The 22,294-nt window shown below is 41.0% G+C and overlaps 2 protein-coding genes across 11 annotated transcripts in view; both read left to right on the top strand.

Moving 5' to 3' along the window:
- The window catches only part of FNDC3A (fibronectin type III domain containing 3A), a 115,510-nt gene extending 100,473 nt beyond the window's left edge, over window positions 1-15,037 (top strand). For all 9 annotated transcript variants that reach the window (XM_051779300.1, XM_051779303.1, XM_051779302.1 and 6 more), the window contains 10 exons: window positions 230-348; window positions 2,445-2,550; window positions 2,642-2,817; window positions 3,911-4,024; window positions 6,742-6,891; window positions 6,976-7,259; window positions 8,915-9,124; window positions 10,507-10,673; window positions 11,257-11,384; window positions 13,271-15,037. In XM_051779300.1, the coding sequence (XP_051635260.1) occupies window positions 230-348; window positions 2,445-2,550; window positions 2,642-2,817; window positions 3,911-4,024; window positions 6,742-6,891; window positions 6,976-7,259; window positions 8,915-9,124; window positions 10,507-10,673; window positions 11,257-11,384; window positions 13,271-13,585 (1,769 nt within the window). In that variant the 3' untranslated portion in view covers window positions 13,586-15,037. The remainder of the gene's footprint in view (window positions 1-229; window positions 349-2,444; window positions 2,551-2,641; window positions 2,818-3,910; window positions 4,025-6,741; window positions 6,892-6,975; window positions 7,260-8,914; window positions 9,125-10,506; window positions 10,674-11,256; window positions 11,385-13,270) is intronic.
- Window positions 15,038-15,965: 928 nt separating this feature from the next.
- On the top strand, window positions 15,966-22,031 carry MLNR (motilin receptor). 2 transcript variants are annotated; one of them, XM_051779341.1, is made up of 2 exons: window positions 15,966-16,737; window positions 18,769-22,031. In XM_051779341.1, exons 1-2 carry the CDS (start codon window positions 15,966-15,968, stop codon window positions 18,900-18,902), a joined length of 906 nt encoding a protein of 301 aa, XP_051635301.1. In that variant the 3' UTR covers window positions 18,903-22,031. The 2 variants fall into 2 exon arrangements, with proteins under 2 accessions (XP_051635301.1, XP_051635303.1); XM_051779343.1 differs by having other exon boundaries at window positions 18,644-22,031.
- The last annotated feature ends 263 nt before the right edge of the window (window positions 22,032-22,294 follow it).

Raw genomic sequence — 22,294 nt, 5'->3', positions numbered from 1 at the left:
TCTAGTTAAGGTGAATACCAAAGGAAGCTATTTCACTTCAACAGATTTACCTAGGAAACTCTTTATGAAATTATTGGATCTTCCAGGAAACTCAAAGCAAGTCTTAATTTCTTTTCCTATAAACATCAGGCACACATTTATTTAGTGAAGTTCGGGTACCTGCTGTGGCTGGTACTGACGTGGGGCAAATTACACCTTGGTTCATTGCACACTTATTTCTAACTTTCAGGAAACAAATGGGACACAATATACAGTGGAGCTGCCAGGGAACATGTGTGTGACCGGCTAAATCCTGGCTCTTCCTATCGGTTACGTGTATATTGCGTTGGAGAAGGAGGACAAAGCACGGTAATAGGAGCTAATGTTTTTATTAAATAAAATGTCTTTCTCTTTAAGAAAATCTGGTCCAGTAGATAGATTTAAGCAAATATTGTGCAGAAGTGTCTAACAAAATAGCCATAATTAGAACCTCAAAGAAGTTCCAGTATTGATGCCCAGTATTTCAAATTTCTGCTCATTTCTTAAAGAAATAAATGAATATTCTTTTCTGATACTGTATTTGGTTTAACATGATTTTTCTTATTTACAGAAACATACTATGTCTTTTCCTCTGTGATACATTAATAGAATGTCATTTATTAAGGCCTAACCCAATGTAGCAGTGTAAGCAGGGCACTGGAACAGGCTGCCCAGGGAAGTGGTCACAGCACCAATTATGACAGAGTTCAGGAAGCATTTGGACAATGCTCTCTCACATGGTGTGGATCTTGAGGTTGTCACTGTGCAGGGCCAAGAGATGGCCTTCCATGATCCTTGTGTATCCTGTCCAACTCAGGAGATTTTGTGATTCTGTGAATTTAATGTTTTCCCTGTGGTCAGTGGAGTACCTAGTCTGAGTAGCCAAGTCACCCCAGCAAGCAAGGGAGGAAGTCTCCACTTAGGCTTTACAGGGTTGTGCCCTGTAGTCTCTTCCCATGCTATCTCAAACACAATTAAAATATTTACATTACCCTAGTTTTCAATATTCCCAAACAATTTGCTGCGCCATACTATGCACATTACATACACACACACTTGCACTGTCACTTCTGTGGTGAAATTCAGCTGCCAGTGCCAAAATGTTGTGCTGTATTCCTCTCCCTTCTCAGCACCAAGCGTAAGAAGCCAGCCCTGGCTCTCTACAGACTTCCCGCAGGGCTTCACTGTCCAGCCAGTCTCCTGAAAATCTTAAAGCCTTGTATTCTTAGTGTTGGCCATTTCTATCCAGCCCTTCCCCCTTACTATATGAAATGTATGTTTTCTTCCTCCACCTATAAGTCTTCTGCAAAGATAACCTTGACCACAGCCACCTTGTCATAAGAATAAATCTGGTCTCCTTCAATGCTGGCTTGCCGTAGCTCAGGGGGCAGAGGAAGGCCGTCACCAAACCACAAGTGCATGTGTCTTTGGCAACTTTTACTCTGCCAGCCTACTTCCCCACAGCCCAACTCTATTACTTGAATAAACATTAAGAACCAAAGAGAAAAAAACTTTCAGAAAGTCCTGATACTTTCTGAAGGTGTCAGAAATCAACAGAAGAACAGTAAAGAAAGATGTAATTAACTCCTCTATCGCTTGTCATGGACATATACCTCCTGAGAAACATTCTGTTTTTTAAGTAGCATCAGTTGTTCAGTGCAACAATACATTTCAAAGGAATTGAAAACCAGCAGAACTTTAAATCCACTCGTTCTTGAACATAGGCAGAAAGCAGTTGTGAAAAGGGGCTCAGATATGCATTTCTTTTGTAAACTTAAAGACTTACCAACATTGTTCTGTATCACACTGCAACCAATAACCCCTCATCATCTCTACTCGTTTCTGTCTGCATTCAGAATAGCCAATGCCATCTGCTGTATGTTGTTATGCTATGCATTTTTGCCCAAATTTCAAATCAGAGGGGAAAGCTTGTTGCACATTAAATATTACTAAGCAATGAGAAAAGTGATATCTCAATTTTTTTTAAATCTCTTCTGATTGAATTTTCTGCCTACTTTTGCTTTCTGCGAGGTTCTTGTACAGAAAGTATGCAACCCTTAGAGTAAGGCTTTAGAGCTCATTAAACTGGAGTTTATGGAAAAGAGAACGAGTTTACGTTGAACAAGTCAAGCATCTATACTAGGTTTGTACTGATAAATAATCACTGTTTTCAATTCTACCCCTTGCATGTGTGCCAGAACACAAAAGCAGAAGCTAATTTTGCATATTGCATAATTAGTGTAGCATGTTGTATTTAGCTATTATGAAAAATACACCAGATCATTTAAGCATCTTCATGTATTTGAAGATATGCTTCAGAAAAGGGAAGATCCTGTTTCTGGGTCAGTATTTGCCTTTACTTGTGACATAATTGATAGTGCTTGTTTTGGCCTAGATGGCTTTGTTAATCTGTCTTTCCTTTGTAGGCATCTGATTCTTTACTGGTCCAGACACCAGCAGTGGTTCCTGGTCCATGCCAGCCTCCAAGGCTACAGGGTAGACCAAGAGCAAGAGAAATTCAGCTGCGTTGGGGTAATTCTGTTACAAGTGTTAGTGATTGTAAGGGATCCAAATGTGTTAAGTGTTAAAATTAAATAAGTTTTTCTTTTTTCCTTATTTTTAGGACCACCCCAGGTAGATGGTGGTTCACCTATTACCTGTTATAGTCTGGAAATGTTTCAGACAGAAACTGATGAACACAGAGAGGTTTACCAAGGCTCTGATGTTGAATGCACAGTCGGCAGCCTTCTTCCAGGGAGGATGTACAACTTCAGACTGCGAGCAGCTAACAAGGCTGGGGTAAGGAGGCAGTCTGAAATGAAATTAGTTCCAGGGACTGCAATCACTATTAAGGATCTTTCCTTTCAAAAGAAGCATTTAACAGTAATTTTAAAATCAGATTTCCTAATGTAGAGTTATTTGAGTCACATAGCTTATTGTTGTGTGGGAACAGACAGTTACACATCAGTTTATAATGAAGGGGATTTTTAGATGAAGGGAAGATAAAATAGATAATTATGTCTCTTATCTGAATAACAACACTGAGAAATTATTAGGAAATGCTAAGTACTTTATTAAAGCACTGTTATAACTTTATAGTGTTCTCATGTGAAATCAGGTAACAAATTATTTTCTATATACAGCTTTGTAAATTGATTGACCTTCATTTTTACAGCTGTTGGTGTTCTAGAACACAATAGTGTTTCCTGACTCTCTCAATTTTTATATTTAGTTTAGCTTCTGAGTACATGTTCTGTCAGATACAAGACTATTCTCCCTCTTTGGAATACTAAATGTGTTTAAATCAATAGTTGCTGTAGAACAAGCTTTATTTAATTATGTACCCAAAGTCCCAATTTAAAGGCAGAGAGGCAGGGCTGCTTACATTGATCAGTAATGTTCTCTTCATAAAAAACTATCAGGATGAGTTGATACTGTTTGTGGAGAGGTCTGGAGCTTAAAGCTATAAAGCACTGTCCTGACTTTTATCCTTCCCCCCACAAGAATGGTCTATAGCCCAGCAGTTTTTGAATCTTTTATTTCTTTTAGATAGATATAAAAGGCAGTTACAAGTTGTTTAATATTCCAGTGCAGCCATCGTGTAACTTCAAAATAAGGCTTTGGATAGCGCTTCCCTGTTTTGCCCAAGAGTTTGAAGTGCCAGATTTATTCACATTGCATTTGCTGTAGTAAAGAAGCATCTTGCAGCTTTTCTGGAGAATAGTCACATACTGAAATAAATCCTGAATCCACAGTCCACAGAAATATATTTTCTAAACACGTAATACAAAGTTTCAGGCTGTTGTTATACGTCCCTACTATGGTAAACTGTTATTTAAAAAGTAGTAATTTTGTTTTTACAATGTAGTTGTATCAACTGTCTTCTTAATAGTTTGGACCTTACTCAGAAAAATGTGAAATAACTACAGCACCTGGACCACCAGATCAGTGCAAGCCCCCTCAAGTGGCATGCAGGTCTGCTGCATGTGCTCAGGTGTCGTGGGAGGTAAGAATGCCGTGTTACATCTATTCTAACATGATTGTCTTCTACATTTTTAAGCTCAGCTTTAAAAGCTTAATACTGTATTGTAATCCTATTTGTAAGCACGGGATTACCTTATTATCCAACACTTGATAGGTAAAACCTTAGTCATTCATCATACCATTACACGGCAGCTGTAAGTTGGTAGCCTGCAGGTACTTGAGATCTTATTGTGTTCTTTTGTTTAAGAGTTTTGCCACAACTGCTGCTCTGCATTTCTGAGTGATGCAGTCTCTTCTTAAAATTTTTCTTTAATGTAGTTATATTTCCTCAGAGAGAATCTATCCACGTAATACAATAGATGATTGTGCATTTGTTGGTTTTATAACCTGATTTAATTTTATATAATTACATCAGTAATAATGTAGCAAAAGCCTCACAGACTTCCTATAAACCCATAGTATTTAGATGTCTGATTAAAAAAATGCAATAGATAAAAATTAAGCTTGTAAAAAGAAAGATTCTATCTGGGAATATTGTTTAAACACAACTTTTCAGCAGCTTGAGATGGAGTGAAATATCTGAGTTACAGAATTGTACAGAAAAAAAAGATTAAACTATTTTACCTGGAAAGTAGTGTTCATGCTTCCTACTGCGTATGTCAGAGGAGCACTCCTTAAATATCTACAAGGCAAAGCCTTTTGAAAAACACCTCTTACAACATTCAGGTAGGATTAATTTGAGTGATGTTAAATGTCTACTTTTTAGAATCACACAGTAATTAAAGTACAAGTAGACCTCCAGATGTTATTTTGTTCAACCTTCTGTTCAAATTGGACGTAACTTCAGATTTAGGTCAAGTTTCTCAGGGCCTTGCCCAGTGAAGTTTTATTTATCTCCAAGGATGATGTTGCAGCCTGGTAGAGCTGTCTGGGTAAACTCTAGTGCTGTAGGATTTTGTTTATGTCTAGTCAAGATACCCTTTAATGCAAGTCACAACTCTTTTCTTGTCACTGTGCCACCTTCAAGAAAAATTTGTCATCATCTCTCTACCCTCCCGATAAGTAATTTAAAGGCAGCAGTAGGATCTCCCCTCAGCCTTATCATCTTGCTATCAAATAAGCAACACACAACTTTTTTGTTGTCTGTTGCACTCCCCCTTCGTGGCCCTTCACTGGACTTAGTCCCTTACATCAATCTCCTTTTGGGGAACTCAAGACAGGACATGGTACTGGAGATGCAGCCGCACAAGTGTTGAGTAGGGGAGCATCATTACTCCTTTTAGTCTTCTTGCTTCTCATGTGCTAATACAGCCAGTATGTAGTTCATCTTCATCAAATACACACCTTCTTTTTTGGTAAGGTTGCTCCTCAGTCTGTACTCTTTTATCCCAGCTCCAGGACTTTGCGTTTGCCACTGTATTCGTGGAACTTCTTGAAGTTTGTATCAGATTCCAATTGTGGAAATTACTCTGGTAGCCATACCCCTCAGCCTATCAAATGCCTCCCCCACTTTTTTGTCATCCCTGCACTTGTTGCCTTGGATTCCCTTACTTTTGTTAAGGTGAACTCCATTACATCTACAGCAGCAACAGCAGTAACATTGAGAAAGTATTGCGTCTTCCCTGACTGTGGGAGAGCCATCCACAGCTGCAGTAGTCCTCTCACCAAACACATCTCATTGTAAAGGAGAGAAGGGAAGGGGGTTCTTTTTAGTCACCAATCAAGAACATCAAGTGTTATTCTTTGAAATGCTGTTTGTTTTCAGTCACTTAACTTCACATGGCCTAATGCTAAAAGTAGCTAATACTTCTCTTTCAAAAGAAGGGTAAAGGAAAAACATGCTTTGGAGCAATTATCTGCACCCTGGTGTGATTGCTGTCTTGGAATATTTACTACAAAAGCATGTCAGCATTTTTCTTCTGTTTTCTTCACAATCTAAGAAATTGGTTTACTTTTTGGTTGACTTTATTACTTCATTGACTGCTGATACCTTTCTGTAGTCTCATATTTTAGTCTGGCACTGGAACAGTGATTTTAGCTGTACTTCAAATTGTTATTTCTAAGGGGTATTAAAATCATACAACTCTCAAAATGGGGAGGCTAAATTTGGATTCCTAGGGCAGGTAGTGAGGAAAAACAGGCTACTTGAGCAGGCATTTCAGTCCAGCTCTGTCTTGTTACTTACATGTCTCTCCCCTTTGCTTCACAATTCTATCTTAGGAGAAGACAGAGTGCACAGTTTTCTGCTTCCCACTGTGCTCACAACCTAGCTTCCATGCACAAGAGCCATGATGTGCTCCAAAGGAGGACTCCTTTAATCTGTAAGATAAAGACACTGTCACCAGTGTGCTTTTGCATATTGTGATCCCTGCACTAGAGACCCAGCCAGGGCAAACTCTCATACCCTCTCAGGAGGACCGTCTCTTACCATTGACTATTGAGGCTCCAAAGCCAAATGCCATATGCTAAATGGTATCTGTATTTAAGCAACTAAAATCACAATTACTTTGTAAAGAGTAGTCTCTGCAACAATAAATAGCGGTTTTGAAGTATAGGTGATCCAAGGCCAGTATTTTATTCTGATTTATTTGTATTGTACTGATTTAAAAATCAGCAAAGAAATGGGAGTGTAACATTCCTCTGAAAAAAATAGATGTGGTTTGGTTGACTTTTGGGGGTTTTGGAGGGTTTTTTTAAATTTAAATTTTTTATTTTAATTTAAACTTCTAACTTTTAAAGGTTCCAGTAAGTAATGGAGCTGATGTCACGGAGTATCGACTGGAGTGGGGTGGCGTGGAAGGATGCATGCAGATCTCCTATTGTGGACCTGGGCTCAACTGTGAAGTGAAAGGCCTTTTGCCTGCCACTATATACTATTGTAGGGTTCAGGTAAAGATGTAAAATTATTGTTAGTGAAATCAGGAAACAGGAATTGACCCTGCCATAAAAACATGGTCTACTTTGGATTTACAGGCAGTGAATGTTGCAGGTGCAGGCCCTTTCAGTGAAGTAGTGGCATGTATGACTCCAGCCTCTGTACCTGCAGTTGTGACCTGTCTTCGTGGACTAAGTGAAGATGAAGTTGAAAGTCCACACTATTCTCCTTCCACATGCCTTGCTATAAGCTGGGAAGAACCTTGTGACCATGGATCTGAAATCCTTGGCTACAGCATAGACTTTGGAGATAAGCAGCCAATTACTGTTGGGAAGGATCTGACCTATTTTATAGATGGCTTACAGCCAGATACTACCTACAGGTATGCCATGCACAGCTATGTGACAGCCTACTGTTTCTTCCATAAGAGCAGATGCATTGTTTGTTTGTTTTCCTTTTACTTTTTTATTGCCTGCATTATTACTCTGAGACAACCACTAGTACTGCATAGCCATGCAGCAAAACGAAGCTTTGTAATGGTGATCATCATAAATAGATGAACTGTGCTACCTTTATTTTCTTTCAAGAATGATTTATTTTAGTTTGTTTATTGTAGTAGTGTTGTATCTGTCTGGCTAATGTGTGAGGTTAACTGAATTCACATAAGGTATTCAGATTGATAACTGTTTTTTGGACCGGTTGCTTCATAGATGACCTCTAGAGTGTTTGACCAGATAAAATCAATCCAAGGAAAGACCTTGTCCAGTCTGATCGGTCCCACGGAGGTCAGAATTTAAGCCCACTCTGATTTCAGTGTAGTTAGGATATCATGTGGCTGTGCAGTTTTCTGAATCCTTAATTACTCTTTTAATGCTTTACGTAAGACCACAATGTTTCTGTGTGTCTTATAATTATTTAACAATAATGCTGGCAATCTGAAGAACTGTTGCTCTCTGCGTCAATAGACTGAAAAAAGAGAAGCTTCTATTGTAGTACTTCTGTACTTCTACCCACAGAAGTGTTTTTTTTTTTAGAATACACTGTCAACTCTGTGCAAATGAAAAATTACATATATTAACCTTAGTTCTGGGCTGTAATACATTAGCATAATGTTAAATATTACTGTAGCAAAGGAGAAATATTTATTCTTGAGCCTGTACACACATTTGCATTTCCACATTTTGCAGCTGTGTGGTTAATTGTTTCGGAATTTAATTATTGTGATTATTTTTTTCCAGTTACCTAGACACTATTTTGGACAAGCAAATGTTAGTCTGCAAAATGAAATTAGACACACTTTGTTCTCTGTGGGTACCTGTGAAATATGTTTTCTGTTGTATAAGTTTTCTGTTGTATAAGTCGTTTAATTTTTACTTGTAAACCAAATGCCAGTGTTGTTTTCCATGGCATATTAAAAAAAAAAAAAAACAAACCAAAAAAGAAAAAAAAAATTATCCCTGAATATCAAATTTTGCAAACCCCCCAGCTGTGTGTCCTTTGACTTCTTTTGGTTTTTCCCTCTCACTTTCCATGTAGATCAAAAATTTGTGTTTGCAGGTGCCCAGAGATGTGTTAATGGTGGAAACAGCAAGACAACTGGCTGGGCATTATCCCTTTATTTTCACATGAATAGGATCTGTTCCTGAAAGTCCATAAAAATTTCTGTTAGTCATCCTTGAACGCACCTGATGTAACACTCAAAGATATGATTTCCCCTCTTTGGGGATGGGTTTTTTACCTTCCCTCATCTCTCCAATGTGATATCAGAAACTTTGGTAGAAGGACTGCAGGGTCAGGAAGATGGACCACTCTTGAAGTAGCTGATAGAGCTTTTGCATCTTTTCAGTAACATGAATTTATCTGAATATTTTTTAATCAATCCAACTCCTTAAAATGTGGTAAGGAAAGTGATGCTCTGCATATTAATGACAGTCTATCAAAGCATATTCTCTCTTTATTGTGAATGATGGAAATGACCAGGGTTTTTTTTAGAATCTAATTTCTAATTAATTTATTCTCTCTTTTTCCAAATATTAGAGTACGAATTCAAGCCCTAAACAGTCTTGGAGCAGGTCCTTTCAGCCACACCATAAAGCTGAAAACAAAGCCTCTCCCACCGGATCCACCTCGCCTGGAATGTGCTGCATACAGTTCTCAGACTCTCAAGCTGAAGTGGGGAGAGGGAACTGCAAAAGTATTAACTGACTCCATTCAGTACCACCTTCAAATGGAGGATAAGAACGGAAGGTTGGTTTTGGCATCGCTTTAATCTGCCCTGTATCGCTGTGGTCTGATGCTTGGGAGATGGCAGCAAAGGGCAGAATTCCATGTGCTTTGCTGAATTTACAACAGACATAGGAGGTCGTCTCATCTGGCAAGGCAAGAAGGGCTCTGGTGTTCTGTACTGGGAAGTACAATATTAAAAACTTCATTGTTTTTTATTTACAGTTACCCATGAAGAGTTCAATGCAATGTTTCGTACCAGCACACTTTTCTCTCTCACTTTTGGTTAAATACTTTGTCAAAGTAGCAAGTCCAATCAGTGTTGTGGATTTTATATAATTAATATTGGAAGGGGTGAATTCTTTACTCTCTGTTGCCTTATATGCAATTATTTTAGTGGAAAACAGTACAGATTATTATTTAAGGGATCCCTTGTCTCATGTTAAATCAGAGTCTAAGCTGAGATGGTACAGCAAGTACCCTTGCTTAAATGGTAAAGTGAGCAGTACTGCTACACTGTGTACCACGTTTGAGTCTCTGAGTAGCTTTAGCTTGACAGTGAAACAAAATAGATCTACTAGGTGAAATTGCTGTGCTGTAAGAAAAAAATAGACTCTTACCTGGAAAGAAATTCATTGCCATTACTAAGGACGAGGTCATGTGCAGGCACCATCTGTTTTAAATTTAAAAGAAAAGAAAAAGTCTAAGGAGATGACAACCCCTGCAGGAAGAGATAAATTTGTGCTGTGTCCTGGGGATACCAAAACTGAAAATCAAACAAGAGCTGCCAAGATCAGTTTGTGCAAGAATTACAACAGGAGAATGGCCAGTGTACAGAACTCTCAGAAAGGGACTTGGTGTGCGGTACAAGTGTGACTCTGGCCCCCTGTGCAGGTCTGGGTGGGCCCCTCTCCAGCAATGATGTACAAGAGCAGTTGTATCCGTGGCACTTTTTTCAGGTGTTGGAGTTTTTAGGTGGGAGAGTTACAAAGGAGCAAAAAGCTAAAATCTAGTTATCTAATTTTGAAAAGCTAAAGATGTTGGAGGAGTAGATGACCAAGAAAAAAACAATATATGCAGCTCATTGGAGAGACACAACTGCTGTCCTTTGCCATTGTTTCAAGTGCAGAACGGTTTCTTAAAATGGACCATTTTTGGTAAGAGAGAATCTGTAGTATTCTTCATGCACGAGATTTTTATTTCAAAGACAGGAGAAATAAAAGCTTGGCCCTGGAAAATGAGCTTATTGTTTTATAGTAGCCAGAACCCTATTTAACTCTGAAATAAACATTTCTGGGCTTTTCATTAGATTCTGGGAAATTATGGGAACAGATTTCAATACAATACAGTAGCTATTTGAGAAGTCCTTTTCTGTGTTCAAAATAAGCTACTCATTCCATTTTCAGGTTTGTATCCTTATACAGAGGACCATGTCATACATATAAAGTTCAAAGGCTCAGTGAGTCTACATCATACAAATTTTGTATTCAGGCATGTAATGAAGCTGGTGAAGGTCCCCTTTCTCAAGAATATGTTTTCACTACTCCCAAATCCATTCCAGCTGCCTTGAAAGGTAAAGGTTCTTCTTTTTTTCATTTGGGGGGCTGGGAGGATAGCAAGTTGATTTTGGTATTATGTTGTATTTGGGGTATTGAGAATGCTAAGCCCTTTTCCGAGCACAGGTAGGGATAGCGGGTGAATGCTCCTTTCATGTAATTGCCTAAAATATTTACTCCAAAAATTAAAGACTCAGGGTTTATGCATTCTTTGACATAAGAAGATTTGTACTTAGAATCCCTGCTTACTACAAGAGAGTGACCAGGCTGTTACAGCAAGTTGGGGTGAAAACGCTTCCTTGCATGTTTAGAATAATTTTAAGTGTTGCAGCCTTCTTTTTTTTTTTTTTACATGATGTACACTTACGGTCACCAAATTTCCCTTGCTTTCTCTTGAATGATAACTGAACTAGCAGTAGAGACCTATGTGAATTGTTAGTTGTTGCTCCAGAAAACTCTGGAGGAAGAATAGATTTGATTCTGAATCTTGTGTTTCTCTGAGACAAAATAGCAGGTAGAATATAGAATTTTTTGGGTCACTAGAATATAACATTACACGAAATCAGAGCTAGCTGTCACCTTTGTGCTTACTTCCTTCAGCACCAAGGATAGAGAGAATAAATGATCACACTTGTGAAATCACATGGGAGGTTCTGCAGCCCATGAAGGGTGATCCAGTTATCTACTGTCTTCAGGTCATGGTGGGAAAAGACTCGGAATTCAAACAGGTATGATGTGTTTAAGTTACTGTATTTTTCTTCAATTACTATTTGTGATAACAAGTTCAGTAAAATTAGTTTACTAAAGATTGTTCCAGTACATTTTTAGTCACCATGCTAACTTTCTGTTACTAAATAATATAAGGTAGTATCTCTTAAAGCCATCATCACATAGAAAGGAGATTTAAGTAATACAAATTCTGCAGTAAGTTGCAGCCTCTCTGTGTTACACTGATGTTTACAACTTGACATCTCAAGTGGTGAGGAAGTCATCCATTAATGGGAACAACTGACAAAAAGAAACCTTTCACCCAATGGTACATAATTGAGACTGAAGAGAAAAGGAGCAAAGGGTTCTCTTTTTACTAAGACCTGTTTGAAGGCAGCAAACAATATTATAAAAGTGTTGATTTTGTTCAAGTCATACTTTTTTGCAGAGAACTGCAGAGGAAAGCCTCCTACTTAGGCAATATAGACATTCAGTTGTAGGAATTTTTTTAACATAATTCAGTGATTAGGTTTTCACCATAGGACCATTTCAGCAGCAGGGCATGCTGTAACTACAAAGGTTGAGCTGTTTCCTACCATTTCCCTGCCAAAATTTCAGTCTCTTCTCCTTCTTCTCCCTGATGCATTGTCCAGATTGTTCATGTCATGGCTTCTTCCATGCTAGAGTCAAAATAAGTTAGTAATCTGCTGTATGAGCTATATACATCAGTCTAAGCTCTTAGAGACATTAGGAAGCAACCATATAAATACCCCAGCAAATACATTTGAGGGAAAAGCAACTTTTGGCAAGGCACTGAGGACAAGCAGCTGAGGGCAGTAACCCCTGCCAGCTGGCATAGCAGTAGCTGGAGTAGGATGTGTGTCAGTGGCCTGTTTGCTCACTACCAAACACATGATCCAAATTAGCAGAATTTTGAGGAAGCTGCACTTCCGATGACCTGCCTCAGAAAGAAAAGTCTCTAGGTTGTAGATTCCAGTAAAGGACAGCAAGAGCTCTTCAAACAGCAGAATTGGAAGGGATTTCCTCCTTTCATTGAATGGTCAGTGGTTTACATTTGTGAAATACTGTCTAACAGTATGGTAACTGTAGGGAAAGGTCTTGCATGATGTGATATTTCTGTATCCTGTTACCAGGTAAATAAAGGAAATCCAGATATTGGGAGGTAGGAGGGTGAGGGGTTTTAAGAGAGAAATCAAATTGTACTGAGCCACATAATGGCTCAGTACCTATTGATGTACCTGTAACTGTGCCTACATGAGTTTTTATTGGCTTTCACAGGACCTTTATGTAGCTGCAGATTTATTTAATTTGAGAAACCAGCATTTAGATTTCACTGAATTAGGCACTCCATGCTGAAGAGTTGTAAACTCATGTTAACCAGCCAACTGAGACACCTTTGGAGAACACCTTCATAAGTCATATCTGTCTTGGGAATATGATGAAATTAGGAATCACTGAGAGGATTCCTTGCAGCTTTCCTGATACAGTGTTTATTGGGATAAATTATAATATTTTAAATACACGATAACTTAACTACAACAAACTATGTTGGATTGTATTAGGCTTATTGAATTAGGTTTATACAGAGTTAACTGCCTAAAATCACATGATAACGATATTGTATATTACATCTAATTATAAGGGGTCAGTAAAACACCTTAACACTGGGGTTTCTGACAGTTTATTTTGTGTGTACTCATCATTCCATAAAAGCAAATGTAGTTCTTGTGTTTCACTAAAAGGACTGGAGAGTTTATCTGGCATTTAAATTGCATGTTTGAGCTTTTTGCACAGGTGAAAACACTGGTGAGTTGTCATCAACCATACTGCGATAAATATGTACTTTTTACTTGATGTATCTTTTTTGGTTTTCCTTCACTGCCAGATCTATAAGGGTCCAGACTGGTCATTCCGATACACGGGCCTTCAGCTGAACTGTGAATACCGTTTCCGCGCATGTGCCATTCGACAGTGCCAAGAGACCGCAGGTCACCAGGACCTGGTAGGCCCCTACAGCGCACCAGTGCTATTCATCTCTCAGAGGACTGAACCACTGGCAAGCACCAACAAGGACACTGTGCAAACCACAAGGACACAATGGTCACAGAGTGACCAAGTGTGTGCTGCTGTCATCCTTGCACTTTTTGCTATCTTTTCCATTCTGATTGCTGTTATCATTCAGTACTTCGTCATAAAGTGAAGAAAAGAGATCTATTTTATAATGCTGCCCATTACATTTTACTTTCTCATAATCTAAAAGTAATTCTGTTCTCTTGCTTTTACAAAAACAGGCATTTAGCACCGGCATTGAGACTGATGCAAACTTTTCAGCCACTTTAAAACACTTAGTCATAGGTATAGGCTGACATGTTATTAAAATGCAAGCCACAGAAATATAATCTTTTCTTTATATGCCTTCTTGCAGTACAAACTCGATATGGGGCAGGCACACAGTGTTTAATGAAAAGGGTTTGACCATTAAACACGAGTGTAAAGATGATTTCCTGGCCCACACTTCTAAGAGTTGCTACCATAACAGGGAAGAATGTGTAAATCTCATTTAAAACTTACACTAACAAACTTGTGCTGTATACAATATTAATCTGATGCTGTGAAAGCAATTTAGCGCTGTATTTCTACCTCCTCATTTGTCTTAATTATTTGGGAAGCAGGATTTATGCTGAAAAACAGAAGGGGCTTTTCTCAGGCAGCAAATAATAAATTCGATGGAAGAGCATGCATGAAGGAAGCTTCTTACCTGATAAATGTGGAGTTCTTCACTGCAAGTAGATGTTTTCGAAAGACTACAAGGAGATGGCACAAGTGGTTTATCTTACCCCCAGGATTTGATGTTTACTTACAAAAATGCCTCTTTTACTTCTGAATATAGAAGGGAGGGTGTGAGAGAACTTCTTAGACTTATTATTTAAATTGCAAAACACATTTCTGAAGCTGACCTTTGACTGGATGCAGTTTATACCGATGTCTGTACCCTCTGATTTTGGCTAGTTAATAGATTTTTGAGATAAAATTCATTATTGAATTTTTGCTGTTTCCCCAACATTCACTTGCCATATCCACCAGAAACAAGCACTGCCTTTGTTTATTTGTTTTCTTTCTTTCCTTTTTTTTTACTTTCTTTCTTTCTTTTCTTTGGGGCACCAAATCAGAAGACGAAGTGTAGTAATTTGCACCAGAAAACTTAAAGCTGCTTTTTTCTTGAGATCCTAATGTTTAATGTAATGTCTCTTTGGATACTGTACCAAATTGTTGATTGCATGTAGTTAATGTTGCATTAGAGCACTTTGCAATGGCATAACTCATCAATGTTTTGTGAGCTTGCATTTGTGAGTTCTTGAATGACCAGACTGAACTTTAACAAGTATCCCATTGAACATCTTGCTAGATGTCAATGACTGCCAGTGACACAAAGCTTGTAGTGAAACTTATCTTTAAAAAAAAATCCTTGTCTCATCACACTTATGTTATTTGTTATACACTTTGTAATTAGCTATTTTTAATTTATTTGAGTTACAAGATAGTGGATCATTAATGGCTTCTAGTTGTGTTCAGTTTAGCATTTTTAATGGTATTAAACACTTCTGTCAGTCTTAATAATAATAAAAAAGGAACCTCTGTCTTGTGCTTTGAAGATCTCTGAAGAATTTCTCTTATATTAGAACGGGCATGTATTGTAATTGTTTATACGTCCAACGATCTGTGCTGTAGAATAATGTTGTTGAGTTCCATTTTTAAAGAAAAAAAAAAAGAAATGGCAAAGAACTAGGCCTCCACGTGGCGAGAATGATCTGTCTTTAAAATGTACTGTATGTTTACATTTTATTTCGAATTTGTCGTTTGTACTTATAGGCTGATACCTTCCCACAGGATACCACGATAACTGATGTTTTCTAGAACCTTCTTAAAAGTGCCATGTTTGGCAGTGCAAATGAGGTTGCGTGTCACAGCCCAGAGATTTCTTACGGTTGAATGTCTAAAAACGGTAAGATTTGTTACTGCAGGTAACCTGCAGTGACCTACGTTTTTCATAGTAAAATTCAAATGAGCTCCTATTTTTGATAGTCATTTAATAGTGTATTTGCCATTTGAGCCTCAGTGCATATTACTGCATTGACGACAGTTTTTAATGTAATCTTAATTTTACCTCATATACTGTACATTCCAAAAATAAATAAATAAATAAAAGAAAAAGAGAAGCTCTAAAGTTTTTAAAACTCTATAGATACACTACCAAACATATCACTTTATGGTTGTACAACGTCAGGCTCCATGAAGACCAATCTGTATAGTCTGATAGAAAATACATAAAACGATGTAGCAAAGTACCTTTAAGAGTCTGTGGACAATAAAAGTACCTTCTTTTTCGCTGCTGGTGGTCAGTCCTATGCGCGCTCCGCCGCCGCCCCTCTCCCATCCCTCCTTCCCTCCCTCCCTGCCTGCCGGGACCGCGGGGCGGGGCGGGGGCGCGGTACCTGCGGGCGGCGGGAGTCCCAGCGGGGGCGGGGACGCGGCCGGGGGAAGGAGAGGCGCTGCCCAGGGCACAGCGCGTCCCCGGCGGGATGCGGGGTAGCGGCGGCGGCGGGAACGGCAGCGAGGGCGAGCCGTGGCCGTGGCCGTGGCCACCCTGCGACGAGCGACTGTGCCTGGCGGTGCCCCTGTGGGTGCTCGTTCCCATCACAGCCATCTGCCTGGGGCTCTTCGTGCTCGGCGTGGCGGGCAACGTCCTCACGGTGCTGGTCATCCGCAGCTACCGCGACATGAAGACCACCACCAACCTCTACCTGGGCAGCATGGCCGTCTCAGACCTGCTCATCCTCCTGGGGCTGCCCTTCGACCTCTACCGCCTCTGGCGCTCCCGGCCCTGGATTTTCGGGCAGCTGCTGTGCCGCCTCTCCCACTACCTCAGTGAGGGCTGCACCTACTGCACTCTCCTCCACATCACCGCCCTCACCGTGGAGCGCTACCTCGCCATCTGCTTCCCCCTCAAGGCCAAGGTGGTCGTCACCAAGCGCCGGGTGAAGGCCATCGTCGGAGTCCTCTGGGCCTTCGCCTTCCTCTCTGCCAGCCCCTTCTTCTTCCTGGTCGGCGTGGAGCAGCCCGACAACCACACCGACTTCAGCCGCGAGTGCAAGCCCACCCCGCAGGCCTTGGAGTCCGGCCTGCTGGCCACCATGTTCTGGGTCACCACCTGCTACTTCGTCCTGCCCGTCATCTGCCTCAGCGTCCTCTACGGCTTCATCGGCCGGGAGCTGTGGCGGAGCAACACCCGCCTGCGGGGCCCCGGCTCGGTCCTCCGGGAGAAGGGGCACCGCCAGACAGTCAAGATCTTGGGTGAGTCCCTCTGCCATTTCCCCTGGGCTGTGGCTGGGGCTAGGACCGGGGCTAGGGGGCCGTGGCTGAGGTTAGAACCAGGGCTGAAGCACCTGCAGCTCCCGAGCAGGATAGGGAATAGGATAGGGGGACATCCCAGCCATGGTGCTGAGCCCACCAGTGCTCCTGGGAACTGCCACGGCAGGGATTTCGCTCCCTCACAACTGAGGCTTCACTCATGTAGGATTGCACATCCAGCAGCACAACTGCCTTCTGCAGAAATACCCTTTTTCTAAACTTTACCAGCCAGAACTGAGTACAAGGTAGTCTGCAACTTCAGTAAAACTGTAACATCAGTAGTCCCTTCCAGTGGGCAGCAACACCTCTGCACAAAAATTTCTGCTTCTGAAAAATAAGTTTGATTTCCTTAGTGGTCATTTGTAGCTCTTGTAGGAGTAAATCAATCCATTGGTTGCCCAAGGGGGCTAAAAAAAAGAAACTTAACCCTTATGAGCTGTTTGAAGACAACTCATATAATACCAAAACACTTCCTACAGATGTAGGATGCTGTTCATTTTTAGTTTATTTTTTTAGTCATATATTAACCCAGCATCAGGCTCTGGAAGGATAGAGATCACAGTCTGCTCTGGGGCTTTAAAGTTTGTAAGCAGTGACCAATCTGAAGGGGGGGAGGAAAGGAAGGGAAAGGAATGAAAAAAAGAAATCCAACAAAGCAGCATAAAAACAACGGCGTTGTTATTTTTTTCTTTATACCTTTAGTGCAGTTTTTACATGCTACACAGGAGACTTCTTTTACCAAGGATCAGCTAGTAAATCAAGGGTCAGGTAATCAGCTGGATGGAAGTAGTGTATCACAAAAGAAAGGAACTAATAAGCCTGAGAAAATTTTTGCTGACTTAATCGAGGAAGGTATTTACATTGAAGCAGGCATAAGATTTTCCAACAGAAACCCCCATATCCGTGATCTCCTCAGAACCCACTGAACCAGACCAATGCTCCCTTATCTCGAAGAGCCGGGAGCAATGTGTTTGTGGTGTATTTCAGATGTAAACTTTCTTTGGCTATAGCCTTTTTCTTTTAATCTCTGAGAAACACAGAGAATGCTCCACAAATTATTGTTTTACTTACATACATTTATAAACAAAAACAGTTAAAAATATGGATACAGTAATGCACTTATTTAATTGTTCTTCATCTGCTCCTGCTGTGTTGCTATTGCAAGAGTGTTTGTATTTGTTTGCATTGTGCTAAAATGCAACACAAGCCCAGGAGAACAGCTGAAGTGACTCAGGCTAGAGATCCATCTAGTAAAATATGTCTCCAGCAGTAATTGTCTGGGGATATGTGTTGGAGCTTCAATGGAAAAAAAATTAATAGCCCAGCTACGCTGTAAGGTCTTTACATTAGATCCCATCCCACCACAGTAGTGCAAATTCTGTAGGAGCTTGGGTGACCGACTTGCAGCCCTGGTCTTTTTCAGTGATGTAAACATGTTAAACAATTCTGCAGCAAATGGAGCTGCTGTGGAGCTTCCTCAAAAACACCTCTTCTCATTCTGAGTTTTGTTTTCATATCACATATGTGGCATTACAGACATTGCCGAGACGGATCTCTGTTGTGCCTGCTGTTATATGGATGTTATGCCACTGTTGGTTGTTTACATTTTGCTCAGCAAACTCATCTCACTGTTAAGCTTAAGATTTTACCTTTTAATCCAAAGACTTACAGTCAGACTTGATGCTATTCCCATTTTCATGGTTTTCCAACAATTCGCTGCCATTATTTCTACATGTCATTTGTATCAATTAGAAGAACCTGCAAAATCAGCTGCATAAAATTTAGTTTACTGTACGGTTGAAAAGTTAACTCACTCCTTAACTGCCGCATATGTTATTTTGTCTTATAGCTGTGGTGGTTCTGGCCTTTGTAGTTTGCTGGTTGCCTTTCCACATTGGCAGGATCATATTTATAAACACCCGAGACATGAGGACGATGCTGGTCTCCCAATACTTTAACATATTTGCTCTGCAGCTTTTCTACCTGAGTGCAACCATCAACCCTGTCCTCTACAACCTCATGTCAAAGAAGTACAGGGCAGCAGCCTACAAGCTGCTGTTGCCACGCCGAGCTGCAGAAAGGGCTTTCACAGTAACAAAAGATGCTAGTGGCTACACAGAGACCAGCGCCAGCACAAGGAACGAGTACACCACCAGCTTCTGAGACTGCAGCCTGCACTTTTTTCCGGCATTCTTGCCTAAGGAAGGAAACTTCCTTTTTGCAGGAGAGTTGTAAAAGGATGGACATTTGTTAGGGCTTGTGGTATTTCATAATTGTTTCTGGTTTGGAATGTACAGGTATTTTGGAATACCTGTATTTTTGTTAACGGAGCAAGCGGGCACCATAAAGTAGGTGCAACTTGTTCAGCTCGTGAAAGATGAGGAACAGTAAATTACCAGTAAAACCGTGGTTTTACTTTATACATGTTGTTCATTGTATATCTTCTGTGCAATTTCTAATATTTTCTAAAAATCATAACATCAAGGTCTGCAAAGGAGCACTTCTTGGATTTAGTAATGGGTAAAATTCCCAGACTGCCTTTGCCATTTCAAATCGGTTTTCTTATAAACGAGATTTTGCAAAACACCGTCTCTCATGGAGACAGACACCAAAAAAAAAATCGCCCTCCAACTTAAACAGCCTTGGAAGAAGAGGTATATGTTTTTACTACCTGGTCTCATAATCATGAAGGGGACTTTCCTGGGCAATTTCAGTAACTCTTCCCTTAGGAAAGCATCTGCACTGCACAGCAGCCTCTGGGTTTAATCCTTTTGGCCTGCCCCACGTGATCAAAGAAAGTCTCTTATTTATATGCTAGCAGCCAGTTCTCTGTATTTGTAAAAGTTTAGATATTCCAGATCATTTCTTTGTGATAGATGTGTAGTGTATGGCAGATGTTAGTGGTATGTGTCCACTGTGTCCCGTTGTGTACTGCGTGTGCAAATAATATGCCAAGTTAACCCATCTTGCCACAAATGAGACCTGTCACCGAACATGCTGGACTACACTCAGGACTTACTGCTGTGTAACACTGCACTGCAAGTCAAGAGCCAACCCACTAATTCTGCTCCAAAAGATTTTAAATGCAAACTTCAGCTGTACAATTTAGGAAGGAGGCTCGTCATGAGAAAAAGCTAGAAGAAGCTGCAGCACTGATTTCTCCAGAGGATCGTTGCATCTATGAATTTTACCTGTTACCTTCCTGGCTATAGTGATGTAAATCTGGACCAGAATCCTTGAAGTGGGACTGTGCTGACAGAAGCATCACTGTGGTATGTCAACACTTGCCCTTGGTTCTCTGTTAATTCCTCTTCCTTTTAGGTAGTTGTAGAAAGTGATGCAGTCCCCCCTGAGCCTCCTTTTCTCCAGGCTAAACAATTCCAGCCCCCTCAGCCATTCCTCATATGACTTACTGTCTAGACCGTTCCCCAGCTTCACTGCCCTTCTCTCCGTTGAGGTGCTCCAGCATCTCAGTGTCCTTCCTGAACTGAGGGGCCCAGAACTGGACACAGTACACAAGGTGTGTCCTCACCAGTGCCAAGTACAAGGGAACACTGCCTTGATCCTGCTGGCCACACTATTGCTGATACAAGCCAGGATGCCACTGGCCTTCTTGGCCACCTGGGCACACTGTTGGCTCATGTACAGCTGCTGTCAACCACCACCCACAGGTCCTTTTCCGCTGGGCAACTTTCCAGGCACTCTTCCGAAAAAGTCTCCTATCTCACTGAATACACATTAAGCTTTCTTTTTCTTCTTGTCGGCTTCATACTGGTGGAGAGCAGTTGTCTGCAGGGCTTGGGTTGGTTTGCTCTTGCTGCAGGATGTCATTAAAATGTTATAAAAGAACAGCTATTATTTTGTGGGTTTTTTTAGATAAGTTATTATTAACAGTATTCTTTGTAAATGTATGTAGGCCAAGGGGGGAAAAAAAGCTTTATCACATTAATATGTGGACATGGAGCTGCTTCTGTGTGCCTGTGGTGTCCTGATAATGGCTTTCCTTTATCAATAGTTACTAAATTGCACTACAAGGTAAACAAATACTTGCCTGGCAGAAATTTCCCTGAAAGCAATTGCATAGGTACCGTGAGCACAAGATGTGAGTGGGAGAAGGGAGGGAAATGCCCTGGTGGGTTGCTGCCCTGAACCCCCCTTTTCTAGGGTGCACTGCCTTCCACAGAGAGCCCTGGCGCTGCTCTGCTCTCTGCATGTGCTGGGTGTCAGGGGCAGGTCCCTCACAGTCGGGACCGGGCTCACTGATCGCTGACTGCTTGTGGGGTGACAGTGTTCCTGCAGGGAGCTTCAGGCTTGGGCTGCTCCTGCCTGGCCTCAGACACCACGGCAGCAAGCCTCTGCTCCCAGTGGCAGACTGTGGAAATGGTCTGGTTTTCCGGGAAAGTCATTTGTATCTCTGTTATAAATATCCTCTTTGCCTGCTTAGTAGAGTAATGCAGGCAGCAAACTACACTTGTGAGATTGTGGTGCCTTTTTGTTAATGCTCTCTACCCACCAGAACAAATGCTTAGGAAATGGATGAAGTTTGGGGTATTTCCTCAGAATTAACCAGGCCTGGCACTGGTGGTCAGTACTCAATTGTGTAAGGAGGCATGTTGTAAATAAAAAAAAAAAAATAGCACTTATTTATTCCCAGGAAGTCTGTGTCCAGGTGCAGCCAGGCTATCCTTAGTGTCAATGCCATGCAGGCTATAAAATACAAGGGAAAATGGACTAGAGGTGCAGAGCAATGTGACAGGCAGAGAGAAAGAAATCATAATTTTAAAAAGAGAGAAAAGGGGGGGGTAAAAGAAAAGCACAAATAACGAATGATAAAAAGGAAAGGATGGCAAGGTGGTCTGGTTTTTAAAGAGGTACAAGCTTAGTTACATTGACAATCACAGGAAAGAAAATCGGTGATTTGACAGAGACCACGACTGACCCTGGAGACTTGTACTTTATGAAGGCATGAAACCACAATTAACCAACTGAAGTTTGGAAGGTACCTAAACCCATTCATTCTTAAACATGTGAACAGGTTGTATTTAACAGAGTGGAAAGAAAGCCCTTCCAGGAACCGTAGCCTAAACCCACAACTTTAAAACCCCAGCGGTGGGTTGGCACCGGGGAATGCTCGTGACGTCCCATCGGCTTCGGTGCCACAGGGACCCCGCAGTCTCGGGCTCTGCTTGCTGATTGCCTGCCCCGGACGGAAGGCAGACAGGCAGGGAAGGCAGGAAGGCAAGGGAAAGGCGAGGCGAGGAGGGAGGGGAGGGGAGGGGAGAGGGCTTAAGGGCAAGTTGAGAAAAGACCAGGAAAATCCATGGAAACCCTTTTCTGGGAGGGAGGTGACATCTGCAAAATCTTACTAGTTTGATGTAGACAGATGAAGCTTGTGAAAGCTTTACAGTCTAAACAGTTGTGACAGAGAAAGAAGACTGATAGCCTCTGAAAAACAGATCATTAGTATGGGATCTACCCGTGGCTGCCTGTGCATCCAGCC

This window comes from Manacus candei, unplaced genomic scaffold (genome assembly GCF_025592945.1).
Source record: "Manacus candei isolate 608988 ecotype Guabito, Panama unplaced genomic scaffold, ASM2559294v1 h1tg000014l, whole genome shotgun sequence".
Classification (NCBI taxonomy): Eukaryota; Metazoa; Chordata; class Aves; order Passeriformes; family Pipridae; genus Manacus; species Manacus candei.
Note: the sequence above shows the minus strand (reverse complement) of the source record. Positions and strands in the feature narration are given on the sequence as shown.